Source organism: Histoplasma capsulatum, genomic scaffold (genome assembly GCF_000149585.1).
Source record: "Histoplasma capsulatum NAm1 scaffold_7 genomic scaffold, whole genome shotgun sequence".
NCBI lineage: Eukaryota > Fungi > Ascomycota > Eurotiomycetes > Onygenales > Ajellomycetaceae > Histoplasma > Histoplasma mississippiense.
The window spans coordinates 435464-457437 of NW_001813976.1; the positions used below are offsets into that span (position 1 = coordinate 435464).

A 21974-nucleotide genomic window follows, 5' to 3' on the forward strand; every position below is an offset into this window, starting at 1 on the left:
TTCTGCAACTGTATAGCTCAGGAAGTCCATTCGGTCGACGGTGCCTATTTTCGTGGTCCGCGGCTCCGTCTCTCGGGTCACATTATCTCATCCATCCGTCGTCCATCACAGTTCAACACACCTCACTCACTCACTCACTCACGCTGGATAGCTCGGATATCAACACATGGATCCCGTTTCATCCAATAACGTGTTATGTGACCACTCCTGTGCTCCGTCCAACCGCCCTCTTCCTTGCAAGTTGTATCGGAGCTAAGCTACTGATTCATTACAAATCCCGCCCGCGGCCTGCGCATTCTTCCCCGTTCCAGGCTCCATCGGCCAGGCTCCACCCTGGTCATTAACTACTGGAACTATTTTTTTCCTTCAGGGCAATATCGACCGAAAGCTGTGTGACTGAGTTAACTAACTTTCTGACCTTCCTCAAACGTGTCTTTCTCTCCATGTATTGTCTGCTCCTTTACATACCTACTTTCTGAGCAGCATCACAGCGCCCTGTCACCTTGGTTACCAGGTTGCCATGAGATGGACTGGTTGCTAGACAGCCGCGTACTGCTGCCATGACGTGTCGCGGACGCGGATTGGATTGAGACATTGGGATGCGAGCTGCTCGCAACTCGAAACTCTCCTCCTGTCATTTAGCGGTTCGGGCTTCACGAGCGTCCAGGAGGAACAAAAAACGGGATAGATCGTGATAACTTTTTGAGTTGCAAGAGCGTACATACCGTTACAAACGATATCGGTGAACGGACCCACGAGCAAACGTGTTGCGATTAGATTCATAACAAAGCCACATGGAGAAGCAATCCCGCCGGCCTCACGCGAAGGGGAAGGCACCCGTGCGTGGACCAGGTAGGCCCACCCGGGCGGGGCTGGCATCCAGATCCCGATCGGGCCGAGGCCGCGGGCAGGAACCCGAGCGCGCAACTCCTGAGGCGCTTAGTGAAGTGCCGCTCGTTTATCGCGATATGCTGGCGGAAGCTGGTGCTGGTGCGACGGGGACCTCGGGACAGTCCGGGTCTTTGGTTCGTCCTGGTGATGATAGGCCGGTGAAGAGAAGGAGGGTTGGGGAAAAGAGGGCTGGAGGAGTTGAGGCGGTGACAGGGAGAGGAGACGTGGAGGGAGGGGGAGTAGCAGCTGGCGCTAGCAAGCCCGTCCAGACAGTATTTAACGCGGATGCGTCGGATGATGAATCGGAGATGGAGTGGGAGGATGTCGAGGTCGCACTTTTCACACCTTTATCTGGGTCTGCGTCTGGACCAGGGCATGATGGGACTACGGAACAACGGGATGTGGAGCAACAACAAAAGGAAGCTGGGGTGGGGGGGTCAGAAGAGTCGCTGCAGATTACCCTTGAAAGGCCGGCGGAGAAAGGGAAACAGCGCGCTTCTGCTGTGAGGCGGAAACCCGTCACTGGACAAGAGAAGAGGTGGCGACTTGACATTCATAAGATGCACATTTTGTGTCTATTAGTCCATGTGCAACTGAGGAATATGTGGTGCAATGATAATGAAGTCCAGGTTCGCATAGCTTCATCTACGGATTTGTAGCGCTGGATATTAACTGACACGGAATTTTTCTCCCAGAATGTACTGAAGCGGCTTCTCTCTAAGCATACGACCATGTGTCTGAACCCCAAGGAGACTTTACCACAGTTTACGCGCTCGACAACATTTGCAGATGGTCTAAAGCAAGCCAGTGAGACGTTCCGGCGCCGATTCAAAGCCACAGTCCCAGGCATGAAGCGTCCCTATTGGCTCGAGGACTCTAATGAATTGAAGGATCCAACTGTGTGATAAGCCAATAATTTCTACTTTCGTTGAACAACATATCAACAATATAAGAGTAACCCCCCGTGCTAACGAATTCATAGGACCTATTAGATTCTGCTGAGATACTATCGTCTAGAGAAGACTTCCTCCACCAAGCAGTTACCCTGCAAGGATCGAGAGACCTTGGTGCGCAGCTCTTCTGTGCGCTGCTACGAGCTGTAGGCGTGGACGTGCGGCTGGTGTGCTCCCTGCAGGTGCTTCCGTTTACGGGCGTTGCTAAAGGGTTCATGCCGCTGAAACGGGAGCAGGAGTATATCGTTCTCTCTGAAGATGATGGGTCGCCGTCTAGTATTGATGTTGGGCAAAGTTCACCGGCCACTGGTGGCACCGCAAAGGCGCATGATACACCAGCGCCGTCAAGGACGCGGCGTATCGGACAACCCAGGTTTACTTCAAGCCCGGCTCTGACTCCTAAGCCCAGGCCCTCAACTGGTTAGCTAAGACCTTTACGATTTCTTCTCATAGAATCATAATACAGCTACTAACCACAACGGTACAAAAATACATAGCTTTACCGCGAGCATTTGCGGAGTCGCCCTTCCCTATATTCTGGGTCGAAGTATTCAATGAAGCGATGCAGAAATGGGTCCCTGTCGACCCAGTCGTGACAAATACGGTGGGAAAACCTTCTAAATTTGAACCCCCCGCCAGCGACCGTTACAATAACATGAGTTACGTCGTCGCTTTCGAAGACGACATGTCCGCCCGTGACGTTACAAAACGCTACACGAAATCTTTCAACTCCAAAACAAGGAAGCAGCGTGTCGAATCCACCAAGGACGGTGAGGAATGGTGGGCGCGGACGATGGCCTTCTTTGAGAAGCCGTTCCCGGATGATAGAGACCAGGTAGAAATCGGCGAATTGACGGCGAAAGCTGCGGCGGAAATGATGCCGAGGAATGTACAGGATTTCAAGGACCATCCTGTTTATGCATTGGAGAGACATCTGCGGAGGAATGAAGTAATATATCCTAAGAGAGAGATTGGGAAGGTTGGGCTGAGTAAAATATCTCCCAGCAAGAAAAATCCGCCGCTGGAATCTGTCTACCGACGCGGGGATGTGCACCTCGTGAAAAGTGCGGATGGGTGGTACCGAAATGGTAGGGAAGTGAAGGTTGGAGAACAGCCTTTGAAAAGGGTTCGAGTTTTGCGGTCCACAGGAAGAGGTATTGGTCATCGCGAAGAGCTATCAGATTACGAGGAGGAGGCTCAAGAGATTCCGATGTATTCCATCCACCAAACGGATCTGTACAAGCCGCCACCCGTCGTCGAGAATCGTGTGACGAAGAATGTCTACGGTAATATCGATGTGTATACGCCGAGCATGGTTCCAGAAGGTGGCTTTCATCTTAGGCACACAGAAGCGGCGGCCGCAGCGAGGGTTCTGGGCATCGACTATGCCGATGCGGTGACTGGGTTCCAGTTCAAAGGCAGACATGGCACGGCCGTTGTGCAGGGCATTGTTGCGTCTGTTGAGTATCGTGAGGCTCTTTATGCTGTTCTCGACGCGTTGGATGATGAGCGTGTTCAGGCTGAACACGAGAAACGTTCGGCGGAGGCGTTGGCGATGTGGAAGTTGCTCTTGCTGAAGTTGAGGGTTGCAGAGCGGGTGAGGAGTTACGCTTTTGAGGGGGAAGGGGATGAAGAAGATGAGGATAAGGAGGGAGAAATGGTTCCTGATGATGATGGTAATATTGAAGGAGGCGGAGGTTTTATTCGTGAAAGTGGCCAGGCAGACGTCGTGCCTCTTCAGGAGGGTTTCTCTGACTTTGATAGCCCACTCGAGGCTGGTGGCTTCCTTCCTGAAGGGATTAAGGGAGAGGAGAACCATTCGACATTGAACGGGGGGTTTTTACAATCTAGCACCGTGCCGGATGAACCAGGTCCTTCCAGACCTGCCACAGGTTTAGGAAGTACCTCTCTCCGATCCAAAGGCAGATCGCGATATACCCTAATTGTGACCAAAGCTAAAAATGATACATCATCTACGAGCAACCAGCAACAGCCCATGCACAATCAGCCTACTTCTGTGGAGCCATGCGTTTCTCAACTTGATATCTCCCCCACTGCAACGCCATTGCGTACACACATCGCATGGCAACCACAGGGCCAGCAATCCTCTACCGCTCAGCTCCAGCAGCAGGAACAACACCTCACTGCAACCGCAACAGCAGGCTCGCCCACAGCCCATATCGCGTTCTCCTCCGCTGGCAGTGACCAGTGCAGCGTCGAGGAGATCTGCAGGGTGCCAGACCTCGTGCATGAAGGGGAGTCTGACAGTGAGATTGACCAGAGCTCGATGCTCTCGCATGATCCTGAGGATGAGGATGCGGAGCCGGAGTGGTTGCTTTCCGACTGATATAATAATGAACTCTCATCTCTCTCACTTTGTTCAGCTTCGCATATTCGAGCAGGTTTTCTACTTTGTTGTGTAAATAAGTAATCATATGTATATGTCCCCCTTTGCTGTTGCTTCTATGTTTATGTGAGTTGGGATGTTGCATTGGGGATTGGGATATAAGATGCTCTATGACGGGCTTGCAATTTTCAGGACAAAAGAATGCGCTCCATATACCCTACTCTACCTGATTGTTTCTATTCCTGCTTTCCATCATCAAGTTGCGGAAAATCGCAACATTGGCTCAAGGTTGATTATATACATGGTGTTTGTCGCACAGAACTCAAGCCTCTCGCTCAGTGCGTGTGCGTGGAAAGACGCAGTATCAGAAGACTGTATAAGTTAACTAACTAGTGAGACCGCATAGTTTCATTTTCTGAATGAACGATGGATGACCTGCGTGTACTCCAACCTCATTTCTATCCGAATGGCAGCCCAACCCTAGAAGTAATCTCTCGATATCCATCGTACCCAGTTTGCAAATCAGTTAGATCGTCCTGAAGAATGTGGAGCGATCATGGTGGTACAGAGTAGAACTTTTTTGTTTCCTTCAGCGATCTTGATTGCTTACGTCATACACGCGTCCGTCGCGTCCAACCTCGCAAATCACATGATCCAGGCATCGACGACTTCCTCAAGTTCCTTGACATTTCTCACAGGATGAAATTGACAACTCCTTTCAGCGCAGGGAGTGCTTTTGCTTTTTCTATTTTGTTTTCCCATTCTTTTTATTGTCGAAAAGAAAAGTAAAAGAAAGGATGCCGCCAAAAACAAACACTCTTCAAAACTCGAACCGACTCGATAAACTCAGCAAACTCGACAAGCCCCTTCGCAAGACAAGCAAGCAGACGACTAGGCAAGAGGCAAGACGAGCACGACCGCTGAGTAGATCAAGAATTGATCGTGAGCGGCAGTATAGGCTGGCCTTAGGGGGAAACACGCGCAACCAGAAGACCCTGACCCAGATTGATTTTGTGAAACAGGCGCAAGCATTACTAGCTCGTGGGGATAAGGATGAAGATGATGATTTGGAGCTAGAGTATATTGGTGGAGAGACCTGGGATGGAGATTATGAGGTCCCAGTTCAATCGTCAAAACGGAGAAAGAGAAATGGGAATGGGCGGAGGGCCAATACTGGACAAAAGTTCGGGAGTGATCTTGGTGGAAGGAAGCAGGTAGATGAAACTGATGGATCAGATGATGATAAAACCTTGACTCAGATGGGATATGTTACCGGTTGGCAGAATGATGGAAGAAGCCACAACATGCATGCAGGGCTGGGTAAGAGGAAGGGTGTGGATCAAATGGAGAATATTGGAAAGGAGCCGAAAGCGAAAATGTGTGACGGAACTCTTCAGGAGTCGAGAGCAAACTGCGACAACCGGACGGGCACGCAAGGCAGGAAAAGGAAACTCTCAGAGGTCAATTCTAAATGCCACTCCTCACAAATTGTTCCTCCTTCGTCCCTCAATCTGGGAGGCAATTCATCGGCACGAACACCAGTGACACCGCGGAAACCAATTAATCGGGTGGTTCCTTCATCACAGTCGCCAGACAGTCCTGCTCTCATATTACTCCCATGCTCATTGAAGGAATCTCCGCCGAAATTTCCCCTTGCTCCACTTTCTCACAATGTAACGCCGAGGAAAACTGCACCTCCCTCGAAGGGTGAGTATATGACCCCCATCTGTGACTCGCAACTGGCACAATACGAAATCCCCGTGTCACCTTTCAACTCCGCTAGTACTGGTTCCCCTAACCGGTGTTATGAAGAAGAATCAGTAATCGAACTTAGGTCCACACATACTACATCTCCTCCATTTGCGCCCGAAAAGGACTCCGATAAAAAGCTCTCAAAATCACCCCATAGTATAGCAAAGCAAACAACGCCAAAGGACCAAAAGACTGAACCGGGTGACCCTGACACGATCTCTTTTGACGCAGAAAAATCTAAGAAAAGAGTGATATATGAAACGGACGCAGAGACAGAGGACGAGGAAATCCACCTTTCATGCAAAGAACACCATTCCTGGCGGACTCAAACTCAAGTCATTCATGATTCCAGTTCGAGATCGCGCAATGATGATTATTATGATGATTACCCTCTGAATGAGCTCCCAACCCAAGCCCGCAATTCAGACCAGGAAACATGCGACACCCTTCCAAAAAATATACTTGACTCCGAGGCGTCCATGCTCTATTACCGCAAGCCCATGAGTTTATCATTTGAGCCAGGATCTGAGCTAGCCAATATTAATACACAGAGGCTGGCGGAGTTATTTCCAGCCGCTGAGACAGAATATGAGAAATGTGTAATCCCCCACCTTTCTACCATTCCCGAAAAACACGAAGCAGAAGAGGATAGCGTAGATCACGCTTCTACAACAAGGCCCACCAAGAATAGTAGTACGAACCATATCTCTAATTCACCACGGCGTCAACCTCCTCTGAACACTACAGCGGAGCGAAGTATCTCACCGCCCTCGTCGCCACCCGTCGTGCTAGTTGAGTCCTCACAGCAGAGTGACATGGGAGATGCAGATCCGAACCATACGGCTTACATTGATTCACAAAACGATTGCCAGTGCCTAGTTACTACAAGTCAATTGTTGACAGATAGCATGATGGAAAGCGTTTCCGGCCCATCAATGTGGATGTCCAGCCATGATCCCTCCCAGGAGGAGTACCAGGATACGGCCGAGACGTAAGGGTTAGATTTTGCAGCATACTTTTTATCTTCTCGTGTAGGATTGCTGGTGCGCCCGAGTTACATCAATGTCCTCGTAAACTGTATTTTTTTAATTGGGATAAACCGACTACGGAATTTGGGGCTCTGGGATTATATTGTCGTTTTAATTTGAGTTAATTACTTAGATACCTATACTTAATTTGCAGGTAATTTGCAGGTTGTGTCGGATTTTTATACTACTCGAGGCACGGATCGTCATCACGTGGGATGCCATTGAGGATCCTCCAGTCTCCCGCAGTTACATCGTCACTCCAAGCCAACATTCTGGGTCTACGCAAGAGACGACCTTCCTCGATTGCCAAGCTGCGAGAGCATCAACATTTTGACCGTAATGATATCTAACCTGAGTTAACTAACTGGAGGTTTAACAACTCCCACCTCGAATACCCGATACTTATCTTCAGCCCGTCAAGCACCAACCCGACTCATGAAACCGCCACAATGGACATAGCATACGACCATATCCAAGAGGAAATCCTCACCACTCACGACGCCAATAACCAGGAAAATGAGTCTTCAAACCAGGAAGCTGGCTCGAACAACGCTGACACATCTGCTCAATCGTCCCAACGTCCCAATCTTGACTTAGGTGCCGAATTCCAAGAGACATTCCGTGCTTTTTCCTCAAACCGCTGGGGTGCTCGACTAGGAGGCCTCTGGGGTAATGTTCGCAAACAGGGAGAAACCTATTACCAAGGGGCCCGTCAGGAGTACGAGGCCGTGAGCGAAGAGGCAATCAAAGGGTTTACGGACTTGAGGGCTACTATCGTTGGGCGGACGAGAGGGCTGTCGCTAGGAGGAGCATTGGGAAGTGGAGATGGCAGTGATGAGATAGGAGAAAAAGGGAAAGATAAGGCAAATGAAAATGATATGGAGGGCTCTACCGTTGCATCTACGTCATCAAGTGAAAAAAATGACAAGGTTGATGATGAACCGGATGGGGAAGGGATAATCTCTCGCTTCCGCAGCGAGGCTGCGAAGCGCTTAAAGGATATCGAGAAGGCGGAGGATGCGGCAGATGAGGCGCTACTTCGTTTCGGGACCAATATCCGGAATTTCCTTCGTGATGCTGTGAGCATTGCACCCCCTGAAGATGCCAAAGATAATAAGACGGTTCTTTTCGAGAGTAAGGACGTTGATGGGAAAAGAGTTATCCATACTACGCGATTTGAGGCACAGCTTCATGCTATCCATTCGAACATTGATCAGTTATCGCAGGATCCTGTTAGCGATGAGTGGTCCTGCTGGAAGAGCGAGTTTAAGGTTGATAGCAAGACTAGTGAGATTGCCCACGATCTAGAGGCATATCCCGAGCTGCGGAGGGCGATGGAAAGCCTTGTTCCTGAGAAGGTTGAGTATGCTGATTTCTGGTGCCGGTATTACTTCTTCCGTCTGGTTATTGAAACGGAGGAACAAAGACGGAAGGAAATGCTGAAAGGTCTGTTCGCTTATTCACATGGTGTTTACTATATCTTCTTACAGTTGCCATCTTCCTAACACACTGAAACAGGTGCATCCACTGTCGATGACGAGGAAGTGGCCTGGGACGAAGATTCTGACTCTGAATCTGGCTCCCCATCTACCCCCCAAGTTACCATCGACCAAGCTGGTGGCACTAGTCCCCCGTCAGAGTCTCCGACTTCGATGAACGCCTCCCGACTATCATCCGGTAACGAGACGCTAAAGGCTACTGAGCACCGCAGTTCGAATGACCAACAATCACAGGCTGACAGTGACGCCAGCTACGACCTTGTCAGTGGCGCCACAAGTCGCGCTCCCAGCAGTCCCCGGCAGCGAGAGAAATCAGCATCCACTTCTGCTGCTAAGCCCGATGACGATAGTGACGAGGAAGATTGGGAGTGAACGAAAGAGATTGCTGTTTGTCCCTGGAATATGAGCACGCGACATGTTGTTTTGATATTGAGCTCAGTGGACGTGTCTGATCGTACATGTCTTTCCTTGGTTTTAATAGCCTGCCAGGCTGGTTACTCCTGCCACAGTGGGATATGACCCTTTCTGGATTCTACCCCATTACGACAGTATTATTCTGCTCACGGAGACCATTTATGTGTTTTGATTAAGATCTCCTGTCAGTGGAAATTATTTTTTGTTGCGTCTTGGTTTTCTCACCTTTCAGTTACCCTGTGCCCTGCCTGTGCCCTTACTATATCCCCACTAAATCTACACCTGGCGTGTTACTTTTTTTTACAGTTGTAATCTGGGCATCGGCGTTGTGTGTCCTTTCTTTGATTCCTTTCGAGATTTTTCATGTAATGTATCTTCTGGAACGTTGCTGCATCGGGCGTAGAGTTTCTGGGTTTTCCGCAATTTGATTACTTTTTATCCCCTTCATTTCATGTTCCCTTCATTTGCCCGCGTGGTCTTCGCCTGAATTTTGCTTCTTTTAGTGAACTTCCGAATATTATATGGTTGAGCTGAACCTCGATGGGTCGTTTGAGCTTATGTCTCTTACCACAGTGGCGAAAACTATGGTAAGAAATGTAATTCTATTATGACGGGTAATATCTATCCTATATCACAATGTCTGACCAGCCAGCCAGCCATGCCCACCGTCAAGCTTGATAGATACAACTCTCTCAAGTTCCCTAGTTGTCGAAATACTCAATAAAACACATCTTAAAACTTGTTCCATCTACCAATGATATTAGAAAGAATTTAAGAGTCACATGCAAGTCACCCTAGGAAAGGAAAGATAGGATGCGCTAGGATTCAGAAGAACGATTGCATAAAAACTCGTCTAATTCATCAGTGGATCAATTTCCTTCTATTCTATTTACATAAACCAACCCATCTTACCACCTAACTACCCAACCCTTCCCTTGAAGTCTCTCGTATCGAAGCAGGACTAGCACCTAGCTCTTGATCCGTTTGCCCCGTTTCCGGACGGACCAGTTGACTGCCCTCTCTCCGCTGTAGTTGCTGCCTTCTAAGTATCTCAGGTCGCCAACCCCCGTTACGGGCAGCGCGTATGGATGGTGACTCTGGCGCTGAAGAATCTATGGGATATTCTAGGGGCGTTGTTGAACGACGGGACCTCCTGCGTGAGCCGGGCAGTTGACTTTCAGTAGGCGATCCCGGGTACGTGCCCTTAAGCGGCAGACTCCATTCAGCTGCTACTCTAGTATTCCACGCTACGGGGCTAGGAGATAGCTTTGTAGACCCCTGTTCAAACTCAGCGTCCGCGCCGTTGTATTGGTATTCTTCACCATGCCGTTTCAGAGGGCTTTCGTTATACGGGTCCCAACCCACTTTGCGGCGGGCTTCGGCGCGGACACGTTGGCGATGGTGTTCGTCACCACCTGCGCCGGTTGCGGAGGATTCCTCCAAAAAGAAGTTTAAGAGCTCGTCAGTAATGGAAAGGTGGGATTGTTGTTGGAATTGCTGGAGGGAGGTTAGGCGGAGGAGCGTTTCGAGGAGAGAAAGAGAGGTGCGGATGTGGTTAAAGAGGGGGTTGGAGAGAGTGGGTTGCTGGAGTAGGGGTTGGGAAGATGGCTGGGTTGTCAGTTGTCGATGTGGAGTGGGTGGGAGTGATGGGGCGGGCGATGATTTGTCGTCCCCACGGAGGTGCAATTGTGCGATTTTCTCTGATAGTTGTGGTTCTACGGATATGGAGCATGGCTTGCGAGTTGAGCCTGAGGTTGAAGTTGATGCATCAGCGGGAGACTCCAGGTCGGATTCGGCTTCGGTTTCGGAGTCTGAATCCTCGTTTTCGTCGTGGACCTCAAATGCAATCCATTCGAGATCTAGGCCTCTCGGAAATTTGTATTTCTGAGATTCACTTTGGTCATCTAGGTGAGCGGATGAAGAATCACCTCCCAGAAGTTGTGCGTCAAGATGGGATTGTTCCTCATCCCCTGAGTTTTCACCGGTCTCCTCTTCTTCAAAATCAGTAAAATCGGAGTCCCGTTGATCCATCATACGCCTAGGCGGGATAGCATTGGTGTCCCGTTTCAGAAGTAATATAGGATTGTTCGTTTCTCCCTCACTTCCAATATTAAGAATCTTGCCAGTATCAGCGTAGAATATCTTCGAGATCTCATGGATAGGAATTATCTCTCTGATTCCTGCAAGATCGACATCTTCATAACTTCCCATATTTTCGACATCGGTATGCACGCGGCCATCATCAAGATCTTCAATAATGAGGATTTGGTACGCAAATTCATCTTTCCTGGCCTCTTCACGGATATCTCTCACCTTAGTAAGGTCGTGCTGACGATGTAGATTCCTATAGGATGGAAATATCATATCCATAGATACACGCCGTAATTTAACCCGCGCTTTGTGGATTACCTCTTTCCAAGTAGTGTTTCGGACACTCTCTTCATCCACAGGACGGATGTGCCCTGAAAACAACATGTACACTGATAGCGTAAATGTCGGTCCAATCTGCACAGGCTGTGATGGAGACATGGAGTATTGCGTATCGCCGCTCGTCAAAAATGTACTGGCCTGGAGTAATCGAGATGGTGATACCGTTGAGGGAAGGGATGTTGATAAATTAGCTCCAGAAGTAGTAATGGCGAGGTTAATTAGTGGCACTGCATCCTCAATCCTCTGAAGGAGGTTTCGGATATCCTTGATTATGGATTTTATCTCGCCATCAAGTTTTGTGCGGCCCGTGACTGAGATTGCTCCTTTTCGATATAATTCCTCCACGGACACAGCTTTCGACAGTCGCAGACCAAGGTTTTGAATATCCCACCTCAAAGACTTGGTAAGTGCCAAAGCGGATTCAAGAGAGGTATTACCACGGGCAGCTCTGCAACCAAGTTAATCGTGAGAGCATGAAGCAATCTGAATGAAACTCACATCAATTCGATCATGTCAATGGCCGGGGATATTATCTAATAACAGTTAGATATCAAGCTTCCAACAATTCTCATGTCGAATTATGAAAATAAAAATGTTCAACACCAGTAGAAGGAATCGGAATAAAAAGCTGCGTACTTTTATTTTGCTCTGCAAACGTTCCTGGAGTGTTTGTAGTTCAACTCGCTCGGAATCGCTCACAGTCTGCCTCGTAGTTAGCGGTTGAAACAAAGAGTCGCGGGCACGTAACACAAGCATACCTTCAGCAACTTTGCGGACTGGCGGATGGCATATCCAGCAGTAATGGTAATTCCAGACCTTAACTTAATCAGCAAAACCATCTTCCTTTAGATAAACCGAAATAGCAAAATAGCATTCTTACCGGATCGCATAGTTCATCGCCTGCTGCGTCACCTGTTCAAATCCAATCAGTTGATCTGACCTGGAATTCTGGTAATGGAACTCATGCTTCTTAATACCCTGGAAAGGAACACATCCATCCTGGAAAATAGTCTACTGTAACAATAATCTGTCCTATTATGACTACCCCATTGCAGATGAAGATGGACGTTGAAGGGGAGGAATTCGACGAGGAGAGACTGCTCGACACGGCGTTTTCACGACTCAATATAGGCGCATTTTAGTCTGCCAACACCATGATGACCGGACAACTCCCAACGGACAGATGCATCAGGAGAGTTAGTTTGTTGACATCTTGATAGTGGAAGGGACATTCATGGTCACGTGGTAATTGACGCTTGACGACGTCATCGTCAGACGCGATTAACGCGGAGGGAACCAGCCCGTAATAGTACTAGTTCAGTATGCCTAAAATTCAACCCCCTCGCTGGTGTCAGTTAACTAGTCACCACCCGCTTTCACACCTCATTCTCGAAAAATACACATTTCAATATTTATATTCTGCCTTTCCTTTTTATTGACTCTGGACTTTGTGCTCTTTCCCCGTCACTATGTCGAACAAGCCGCTTGACTCGTGGGAAGATGACCCCGCTGCACAGGACGATAACCTATCACGGCAGACACAGAATCTGAACTTGAATAATCAGCAACAGCAGTCATCCTTCCATCCTGGAGCTTCGACATTCCAGCCAGGGGCTGCCGCGTTCCAATCGAACCAGCAATTCCAACAATACGGATACCAACAGTATGGCCAGGGTTTCCAGCAACAAGGATATGGTAGCTATCAGCAACAGCCATACGGCCAGTATAATCAAGGCTACGTTCAGCAAGGCGGATATGGCCAGGCCTATGGTCAACAATATGGAAGCTACAACCAAAATACTGTAAACCCTCAGCAAGCTCAACAGCAGCAACAATGGCGTCCACAGTCAATTGCTGAACGACCACTACCTGGTGCTCCTGTTGCCGCAAAACAAACTCCGACAGCTGCGAAACCGGCAACTACTACTACCGCTACGCCAGCTGCTCTGCCCCCGAAGGCAAAGGTCTTGTCGATTGGTGGCGATGCTATGAAGTCCAAAACGCCGACCTCATCCTCAGGCGCAACTCCTACCCCTCCTTCCTCCGTCACTCCTGCCAGCGATTTACAAAATTCGAACGGCCCAGCTGCTGTTGCTGCCGCCTCGAAAGTGACCGCTACTAAAGCCATTGAAAAAACGGAGAAGAAATCAGCTAGTAGCGGCAAGACATCGCCTACATCGTCCGGACGGTCTTCTCCTTCACGAGCGGCGGACACCAAGGCTACAGCGCGCGACGCAGATGCAGTCGCCAAAGAACAGGCAGCCGATGTCGATGAAGCTACGCTCAGAGAGATTTATGGTGATAAACGTGAACACATCAACTTGATTTTCATTGGCCATGTTGATGCAGGGAAGTCAACTCTAGGTGGAAGCATCTTGTATGCAACTGGTATGGTGGATGAGCGAACCATGGAAAAATACAAAAGAGAGGCCAAAGAAGCCGGACGTGAGACATGGTATCTTTCATGGGCTTTGGATTTGACAAACGAAGAAAGATCTAAGGGAAAAACTGTAGAAGTTGGACGAGCTTTTTTCAAAACCTCGGGCAATACGCCTGATGGTCCGGTAGAACGTCATTATACTATTCTGGATGCACCTGGCCATAAATCTTTCGTCCCAAACATGATCGGTGGTGCGTCTCAGGCAGACGTGGGAATTCTTGTCATTTCCGCGAGAAAGGGTGAATACGAAACCGGTTTCGAGCGAGGTGGTCAAACCCGCGAGCATGCATTGCTGGCCCGAAACTCGGGTGTGAAAAAGCTGATAGTCGCTGTGAACAAAATGGATGACCCAACTGTTGAATGGAGCAAAGCACGATACGATGAATGTACAACGAAGATTGGCAAATTCCTTCAAGGCATGGGTTATGCCAAGGCAGATCTCCACTTCATGCCCATCTCCGCGCAGAAGACTATTGGCATTGATAAGCCTGTTCCCAAGGAGCTAGCACCTTGGTTTGAAGGCCCTGGCCTTCTTGATTTCCTCCACAACATGAAAATGCCTGAACGTAAGATCAATGCACCCTTCATGATGCCAGTCAGCGCAAAGTACCGGGATATGGGCACGGTTGTTGAAGGACGAATTGAGTCCGGCGTAATAAAGAAGGGCTCCAGCTATATCATGATGCCCAACCACGAGGAAGTCACTGTTACTGCGCTGTACGGTGAGACGGAAGAGGAGATTAATACGGCGACTTGTGGCGATCAAGTCCGTGTTCGACTTCGGGGTGTTGAGGAAGAAGATATCATGCCAGGATTTGTATTGTGCTCTCCCAAAAGGCCTGTGCACTGCGTCTCCGCTTTCGAGGCCAAAATCAGAATTCTAGATCTCAAGAGCATTCTCACCGCCGGCTTCAACTGCGTCCTCCATGTGCACGCCGCCATCGAAGAGGTGACCTTCGCTGCGCTGCTTCACAAACTCGAGAAAGATACAGGCAGGAAGAGTAAGAAACCACCTCCATTTGCCAGCAAGGGCCAAACCATCATTGCTCGATTAGAAACCATTGGCGGAGCTGGAGCTGTTTGTGTTGAGCGATTTGAAGACTATAACCAGCTCGGGCGGTTCACACTCCGTGATCAGGTAAATAACTCCAATAGCTACGCATTTTCTAGCGTCGTCAGTTGAAATACCGCTGACCTATGCTTTACAGGGACAAACCATCGCAATTGGCATGATCACCAAGCTGATTACGAACGAGCCGGCGGCGACGGCGTAACGTAGAATCGTAAGTCAAAAGTGATACTTATTTATTTTTTGTTGGGTTTTCTCGTCGGGATGTCCACTACTAGCGGATAGCTGAAGAAAAGGATGGATGTTATTCATGACTGGGAAATGCATTCAATGTGGTGGCCCATGGGAATATGCATTTGATATCATGACATGACCAGCTTTTCGGCAATTCCATGATTCCACTTTGTCAGTTTTGCTTTATATAGGTAATCTTCCAACAAATAAATATGGGCCGGGCAGTAGAATAAGGATATATAAAATGGTGGTTGTGTCACAGGACAGCTTGTTTAATCACACACTTTGCTCAAAATCATCACATCATGGCTTGCATTTATATTCCGTAACCGCCCATATAGAACTTTTTCCATAGTATTGAAAAACAAAAAAGAACACCCAACGCCCTCGATGCTATCCCGAATTCCCAAGTGACCTAGCACGTACACCATGCAAAATAACGATGCCCAGAAATAAATGCCAACAATGAAGAGGAGGAAGCCATCATCGCCTTCTCTTCGAAACCACCTTCGTGAACCCATCGTCATCGACGATCGGCTCAGGCAAGAACTTTCCCCGCTCCCATTGACCGTCAATTGCCCTCCGTGTTTCATTCGGGGACTCACGTTTCGGGGCTTCAGTTTGTGGGGAGTAATTCCTCGATGTCATGACCGCCGCCGGCGCATCCTCCATCTCAACGTCATCCGCCCAATCCCCAATATCACTTTCATCATCATCATCTTCTTCTTCTTCCTCGTCCTCGTCCTCCGTGCCTTCACCATTGTCATTCCCATCTCCATCGCCATTAACCTCCACTTTCCTGAACGCTCCAACAGTAGTACCAGCACCTCCCTTCACCTTCCACTCCTCCCACATCCTCGTCACCCTCGTAAAATCCCCCATCTGCGTTTCCATTCTGACTTCCATGATCCTACGCCCAATCTCGCCTGCACTCTCATCATCCACAACAACATCAAATTCGTCATTCATAACTTGTATCAGGACATCTTCAATGTCTTCGGCGTCGGTCTCCGGCCGGTCCACGAAGAGGTCTGAGATGGCGCCGCAGAGCCAATCGCGTTTGTCGCTGGAGGAGGGCCCGCCCCAGGAGCTTTGCACGGCGAGGTTGAGCGCTGGCCAAGAATTGAGAATCAGGGTAATGCCTAAATCAAACTGGGTAGAAGATTGTTTATTCCCTGCTTGTTCTCGTTGCTTCTCGATTGGATTTTGGGTTGCGGAGGTGGTCGAAATGCTGGCCATGGTTACAGGTGAACGGAATGGGGGATATGATGAAAGCGTTGACAGAATATTATTCTTTTATTGCGGTAAAATATTGAAATAAGGTTCGATGAGAAGAGAATAAATCGGCTACTTCTAGGTGCTGGGCAATGAGAGCATGTAAATATTTTGTCTAGATGATGCTGAATTCGCGGGGTTGGGAAAAATATTTTGGCTCGGACTTTTTTTTTTTTTTTTTACACAATTCTAGCTTCGGGTAACTAGTGTGTTGCCAAGACTAGTGACCTCATCTATCAATGGCGTATATTTTCGAGCACGAGCGTGTTTGAAAGAATCCATTCTTCTATCTTCATTCCCTGATGGTATTTACAGTTATTGAACCGCGCATTGATCAGAAACTCGCCCGACAGAACCTAGACAAAGTTGAAAAGTAATGCTCATAATATCGGGATTTTTTTTTCTTTTCCAGAGTCAAGGTCTATAACCACTAAATTCTATTTCAGCACTGCACCCCCCCAGAGCATTAAGCCTCGTCTTAGAATCCAAATCCCGGATTTCCTGTATGGGCTCCATGCTGAAGTCATAGGCAATTAGGATGATCATGATATGATAATGGTATCAGGGCAATTACCCCTGTAATCCTAGGTTAGCTAACTCTGCTTATTCCGCTTGCCTTGAAGGATCCTATAAGATACATCCTAGAGTAAGTCATTTCGTGCACTGGGAGCCGTGACATTGGAGGGAAGTGATTCTGTGCTATGATTATACTCGTTCCCAAGCTCCTTGCAATTGATTTTGTATCCAGGTCTAGCTGGCTTTGTGGAGAGGTTCCGAAGTGCAGTTAAGCCAACTTGGCCTTGAAAATACTTGCTGGCATATTTTACTTTGGTCTGCTCAGCAAACTGCAGATACATCTGTATATCACACTCTGGGCCAAGCATCAATGCGTCAATTAGGGAACTTCTCAGAGGTTATTCCGCCCGTCAAATCAGCTAGTTCAATCCGAATACTTGAACCAATTACGCCGTTCGGACATCGCTCGTAAAGACCTTCAAAATCGCAAAGGAGAAATTTGTAGAGTGTAACACAACTGTCGAGAACGGCGAGAAGTCTGCTTGCTCAGGCAAACGGAAAGTAGTATTTCGGGTGATCATTACCAGAAGATAGAATATGTCGACTTTGTCATTGCGGAAAGAGGTCGGCGTTTTCCAGGTATTGATCGATATCCACGCAGAGAAAAACATTGCGATTTATTCAAAGACATAGGTATTGGGAAGAGATGAACCATCTTCCACCTGATGTGCTGGAACGCACTCTCTGCGAGGCCGAAAAGTATGCTACTATCTTAAGGTCGACCCTACCGAAGTATTGATCATTTTAAAGAGATGGCGATGGCTGGCACTTTTGTTTGACTCCGTATTGTCTAACACATCCAATTGATGGTAGTTGTTGCTAGAGTCTCAGTGTCCGCCTAATTGATGCTGCTGGCCTGGGTTGCATCCGTCCTGGATAATCCAGCATTCCGGAGACATTTTGCACATCCACAAGCGTAATGAAGCACACCTGTTTCCAAATCGTTAGATTTCAAATAGGATAATGGTATGCTTTGGAGACAGAACATCTATATCACATGTCGATCTTATCAAAATATGGAGCCTTCCATTCCTTCCGCATTCACTCACGAGAGATAGCCCCGTTCCTTGTTGTACTGTACTTAAAGATCTTCTGTGGAAGCGACATCCATTATTAGCATCAATTTTAGTGGTAAGAGCTTTCTAACTGATGTTAAGCTAACGAGAATTAGAATGTCGGGGATGTAACTTCTAACGGCGAAGTTAATGCTTCGTTGGAAGGCGGCTGTTGATGCTACATTGCGGGCGTCAGCTTTCAAATGTGAGCCTTTCCCACTTCACTAGCCGTTATATTCGCTGGCCGTGCACAGCTTCCACTCATTGAGAGAGTAAAACAGAAAGGGGATGCAGATCGCCTGCAAAGGCGAAAGTGTTGTTCTCAGGACCCTGCGCAGGACCCCTAAAACAATAGCTCACAATGCGTAGTACGAGTATGTTTGAAGTGGTGGAAGCCAACAATTGGAACGTTGATAGTTTGGAACACCAAAACACAATTCATGAGTTTCATCGCGTTAGCAAGAGGCAAAGAAGAGCATCCCGCTTTGATGTTCGTAGTGCTACTCCTTGTGCTGTGAAGCTCATCCTCGCGGATGGAGCAAACAACGTGGTTAAATAAATTAAAGTTTGCAACCGCATGTGAACTGGGAAATAGTTATGACATCATCCTCTGCGGAAGCGCCGCTTCGAATTGCGCAACCATAGTATGAAGAAATTATCTTGTGGTTTTCTTTTCTTTTGCACTCACTCCTCTTCCACAATCAACTCGACTTTTGCAAGAGATGGAGGTCACCATCAACTTTCAAGCTATTGAAATCATTCATTCTATTCTCAATTGGACGAAAATAAAAACTTCCTGCGGACCTGCTGGTGATGCCTTTTAACACACTGTCTGTTGGTGTTGCGGTAACACCCACTGTCATTTCAACACTCCTAACCCATGTATTCAAGCCTCACTTACCAATCTCTCCATAAATTTCTTTACATTAGGTATTTGGACTGACAATAGGTCTAGTATTCAAATCGTAAAAAACATCGGTCGAAGCCTACGGCACGCATCTCGTACCATGAAGGTCTTCATATCATTCGCCAATTCCTATTCTACTCCTCTCTCCATACCGTTGAAGACCTACAGGTTTTCACGTCCCAGTCGGTCCCTAGTCCTAGGTGGGTGAAGGTAGACAAGCTTCGAGTTCCCGAGGACCATCTTGCATCGGCAGCGGACCTCATTATTATTCAACTTGGCTCGGAAGGCCTATCACAGGTCGGTGGCAACAAATGGTGGAGATGGCGGGGAAAAAATTCCTCACTTGAAGGGGAGTGGGTAGAAATGCAACACGATTTTGTCGAACGTCAGCGGAAGGGTGTTCGTTCCAATCGCGTGATGTTGTACATACACGGGGGAGCATACTATTTTGGGAGCCCGAATTCACATCGATATCAAATACAGAGGCATGCAAGGAAGTTAAAAGCAAGGGTTTTTGTTCGGTAGGTCCATGCAAACTTGTAATTTTACAAAGCAGCATATACTAACCTGCTGCCAGTAAGTTCGATATCTTCTGAGAGCGTTTTCGCGGACCAAGGTGTACAAACACATAAATTCTGACAATGAACAGCCGCATATCGCTTGGCTCCACAGTTTCCCTTCCCGTGTGCTTTGCAAGATTGCCTAGCAGCATATTTATATCTTTTAAGCATGTATAAGCCGTCAGAAATCATAATAGCTGGCGACTCCGCAGGGGGTGGAATCGCACTGTCGTCAGTGATTCATCTCTATATTTACTCCCATCCATAACTAACATTTCAGCTAGTATCCTGGTGACATTGCGAGACCAAAGAATGCCATTACCTGCGGGTGCTATCCTAATGTCTCCATGGGTTGATTTAACGCACTCTTTTCCATCGGCGTCTGGTGACGGACATGGGGATTATGTGCCTTCCTACGGCTTCATCCATCGTCCTTCTCTTTCGTGGCCTCCTCCGAACACCGACGAGATAGATACAATTATGAAGGCTGAGGAAACACGAGTTAATGGTGGTTCACGTACTTCAAGCTCTGTCCACGGCCATGACAAGAGTACGAAAGCCGCCAGACGAAGTTTCCGTGGCGTGACGTCGTTGACACATAGCAAAGAAACCTCTGTGGGACATCGATCTGACACTTCTTCAATATACGAACCTCATGAGATATTCCATAATCGAAATCGTACCCTAAAGGTCGAAATCGATGGACAGCTCGTTGAACTTAAGGACCAGATCCACATGTACACCACCAATGAACTGCTCTCACATCCCCTTGTTTCTCCTGTTCTCCAGCCATCATTGGGCGGTTTGCCTCCCATGCTGATCCTAACGGGAGGCGCGGAGCTCCTTCGTGATGAGCAAATTTACCTGGCCCACAAAGCTGCTGACCCAGCTTGCTTCCTACCGAGCGAGGAATACCTGGACCGCCACGATCCCAGCCGCCAGACTGTAAATAAATTCCCGCCCACATTCGTCCAACTTCAGGTGTGGGATGATCTTTGTCATGTTGCCCCTACTCTGAGCTTCACACGCCCAGCAAAATATATGTTTCGATCAATTGCCCAATTCGGAGCTTGGTCATTGGCTAGAGCACAACAGGCAAGCATTGACATTCCCTATTATGCATCTGAAGTTTCGTCAAGTGACGTTGATAGTTCGCATACATCAGCTCAAAAAAGCGCAACACCCAGCCCATATTCAGGCCTCATGGTGATTGGGAAGGCTGGCGATCCTCTCCCACAATTCGAGGACTACATGATTCGTCAACGGGTGGATGGCGACGGTAACATATATCCCTTGGCAGCGCGATCCCACTTTGCTGCCTTACAAATGTTGCCTGAAGAGATTGGCGTACCCAAGCCCGGCCCAGTGCTAAAGTGGCTGCGAGCCAAGGAGGAATGGGATACGAAGTTTGCAAAGCAGAAATCCGCGGTGCAACGGCAAAGGCTGCAAGAGATTCAGCAGGGGGTTGGCGTATTCCGCTATGGTGAATATCCTCCACTAAGTTCGTTAGCATCGAGAAAGGACATATCTGTCGCCTACGAAGAGGAAAAATACAAGAAGAGCCATGGTATGTGGCTGTGGAGCCTCATAGCAAACAAACATGATACGGCGGCTCTTGCAAAAGCACAAACAGTGGGAGAAGCGGATATCCGTGTTGGTCCACAACCCAGTTTGCACAAATTGCCCTCCAGAAGGTATTCGCTCCGCAATCAAGTTTTGCCTCATGTCAAACGAAAACATAGGCATTCCCATCAGGAACGCACAGTATCAGATCTTGGCCAAGCGGCCGAATCCATGCCAGTTCTTGAGCCTCCCCCACGCTCGAGGAAACGATGCGACCCGCAATTCACCAGTTCAGGCTGTGACCCGACAACTCCCAACCAACCTCCACCCGAGGAATTCCAGCTAGGATTATTGGCAGGTCCGCAGTTTCTCAATCACGACGGCAGACGACCCTCATCCATCTACACGGATGACGCGAGTGAGAGGTCAATAAATGATGCGGATGGTGTGATTTCGCCCCTCTTTAGAAGATCGAGGCCAGATGGTGAATTTAAAACTCAATGTGAGACCCCGAGTGTTGGGACAAATCCTGACCCATTTACGCCCGAACAGAATGACCTGCAAAGCACTAGCGATCCTTCTGGCGTTGATAGGAATGAAAAAACCACGCCCGTTGACGACCAGTTGCCTGTTAAAGAGGACACCGAGCTACGGGGCGACGCCCGCGGGGATACTGCCCAGGGGTGCAACCCCAGCAAACTCAAGAAATTGAAGTATGACTTCGAATTTGACGAGTAATATCTTTAGACATTGGGGCCATGATATTTCCCAGGTAGAGATTTCATCGCGCTTTTCTCAAAAGCAAAAGCGACTCTTAGTATAATACCAGGCCAAGGCAGGGCTCACAAAGCCATGTTGTTTTACCTAGGGACTTGTTCTTGTTTTACACTCATTCATTCTTATTCTCTTGCTTTCGTCTCTCCCCTTTCGTTTTCTGCCGTTTATTTCTCGCATGGTACGGGTATTGCTGTAGTTCACAAT

General features: G+C 48.2%; 7 protein-coding genes across 7 annotated transcripts; 4 read left to right on the plus strand and 3 right to left on the minus strand.

Annotated features, from left to right (window-relative positions):
- Positions 1–794: 794 nt before the first annotated feature.
- HCAG_05775 (predicted protein) lies at positions 795–4191 on the plus strand (the record flags this gene model as incomplete). Its single annotated transcript, XM_001538120.1, has 4 exons — positions 795–1520; positions 1587–1790; positions 1874–2264; positions 2342–4191. The coding sequence occupies 4 exons, from the start codon at positions 795–797 to the stop codon at positions 4189–4191; spliced, it is 3171 nt and encodes a 1056-aa protein (XP_001538170.1).
- A 797-nt stretch (positions 4192–4988) lies between these two features.
- Positions 4989–8842, plus strand: HCAG_05776 (predicted protein; the record flags this gene model as incomplete). Its single annotated transcript, XM_001538121.1, has 3 exons — positions 4989–6934; positions 7342–8417; positions 8490–8842. The coding sequence occupies 3 exons, from the start codon at positions 4989–4991 to the stop codon at positions 8840–8842; spliced, it is 3375 nt and encodes a 1124-aa protein (XP_001538171.1).
- Positions 8843–9799: 957 nt separating this feature from the next.
- HCAG_05777 (conserved hypothetical protein) lies at positions 9800–12312 on the minus strand (the record flags this gene model as incomplete). The annotated part of the gene is made up of 6 exons (XM_001538122.1): positions 9800–11762; positions 11813–11847; positions 11951–12016; positions 12073–12130; positions 12195–12226; positions 12292–12312. The coding sequence occupies 6 exons, from the start codon at positions 12310–12312 to the stop codon at positions 9800–9802; spliced, it is 2175 nt and encodes a 724-aa protein (XP_001538172.1).
- Positions 12313–12783: 471 nt separating this feature from the next.
- Positions 12784–15028, plus strand: HCAG_05778 (hypothetical protein; the record flags this gene model as incomplete). The annotated part of the gene is made up of 2 exons (XM_001538123.1): positions 12784–14892; positions 14963–15028. The coding sequence occupies 2 exons, from the start codon at positions 12784–12786 to the stop codon at positions 15026–15028; spliced, it is 2175 nt and encodes a 724-aa protein (XP_001538173.1).
- Positions 15029–15540: 512 nt separating this feature from the next.
- On the minus strand, positions 15541–16296 carry HCAG_05779 (predicted protein; the record flags this gene model as incomplete). The annotated part of the gene is made up of 1 exon (XM_001538124.1): positions 15541–16296. One exon carries the CDS (start codon positions 16294–16296, stop codon positions 15541–15543), a length of 756 nt encoding a protein of 251 aa, XP_001538174.1.
- A 629-nt stretch (positions 16297–16925) lies between these two features.
- On the minus strand, positions 16926–17519 carry HCAG_05780 (predicted protein; the record flags this gene model as incomplete). The annotated part of the gene is made up of 3 exons (XM_001538125.1): positions 16926–16959; positions 17044–17189; positions 17310–17519. The coding sequence occupies 3 exons, from the start codon at positions 17517–17519 to the stop codon at positions 16926–16928; spliced, it is 390 nt and encodes a 129-aa protein (XP_001538175.1).
- An 820-nt stretch (positions 17520–18339) lies between these two features.
- On the plus strand, positions 18340–21731 carry HCAG_05781 (conserved hypothetical protein; the record flags this gene model as incomplete). Its single annotated transcript, XM_001538126.1, has 4 exons — positions 18340–18453; positions 18919–19167; positions 19543–19661; positions 19715–21731. The coding sequence occupies 4 exons, from the start codon at positions 18340–18342 to the stop codon at positions 21729–21731; spliced, it is 2499 nt and encodes an 832-aa protein (XP_001538176.1).
- Between the last annotated feature and the right edge of the window lie 243 nt (positions 21732–21974).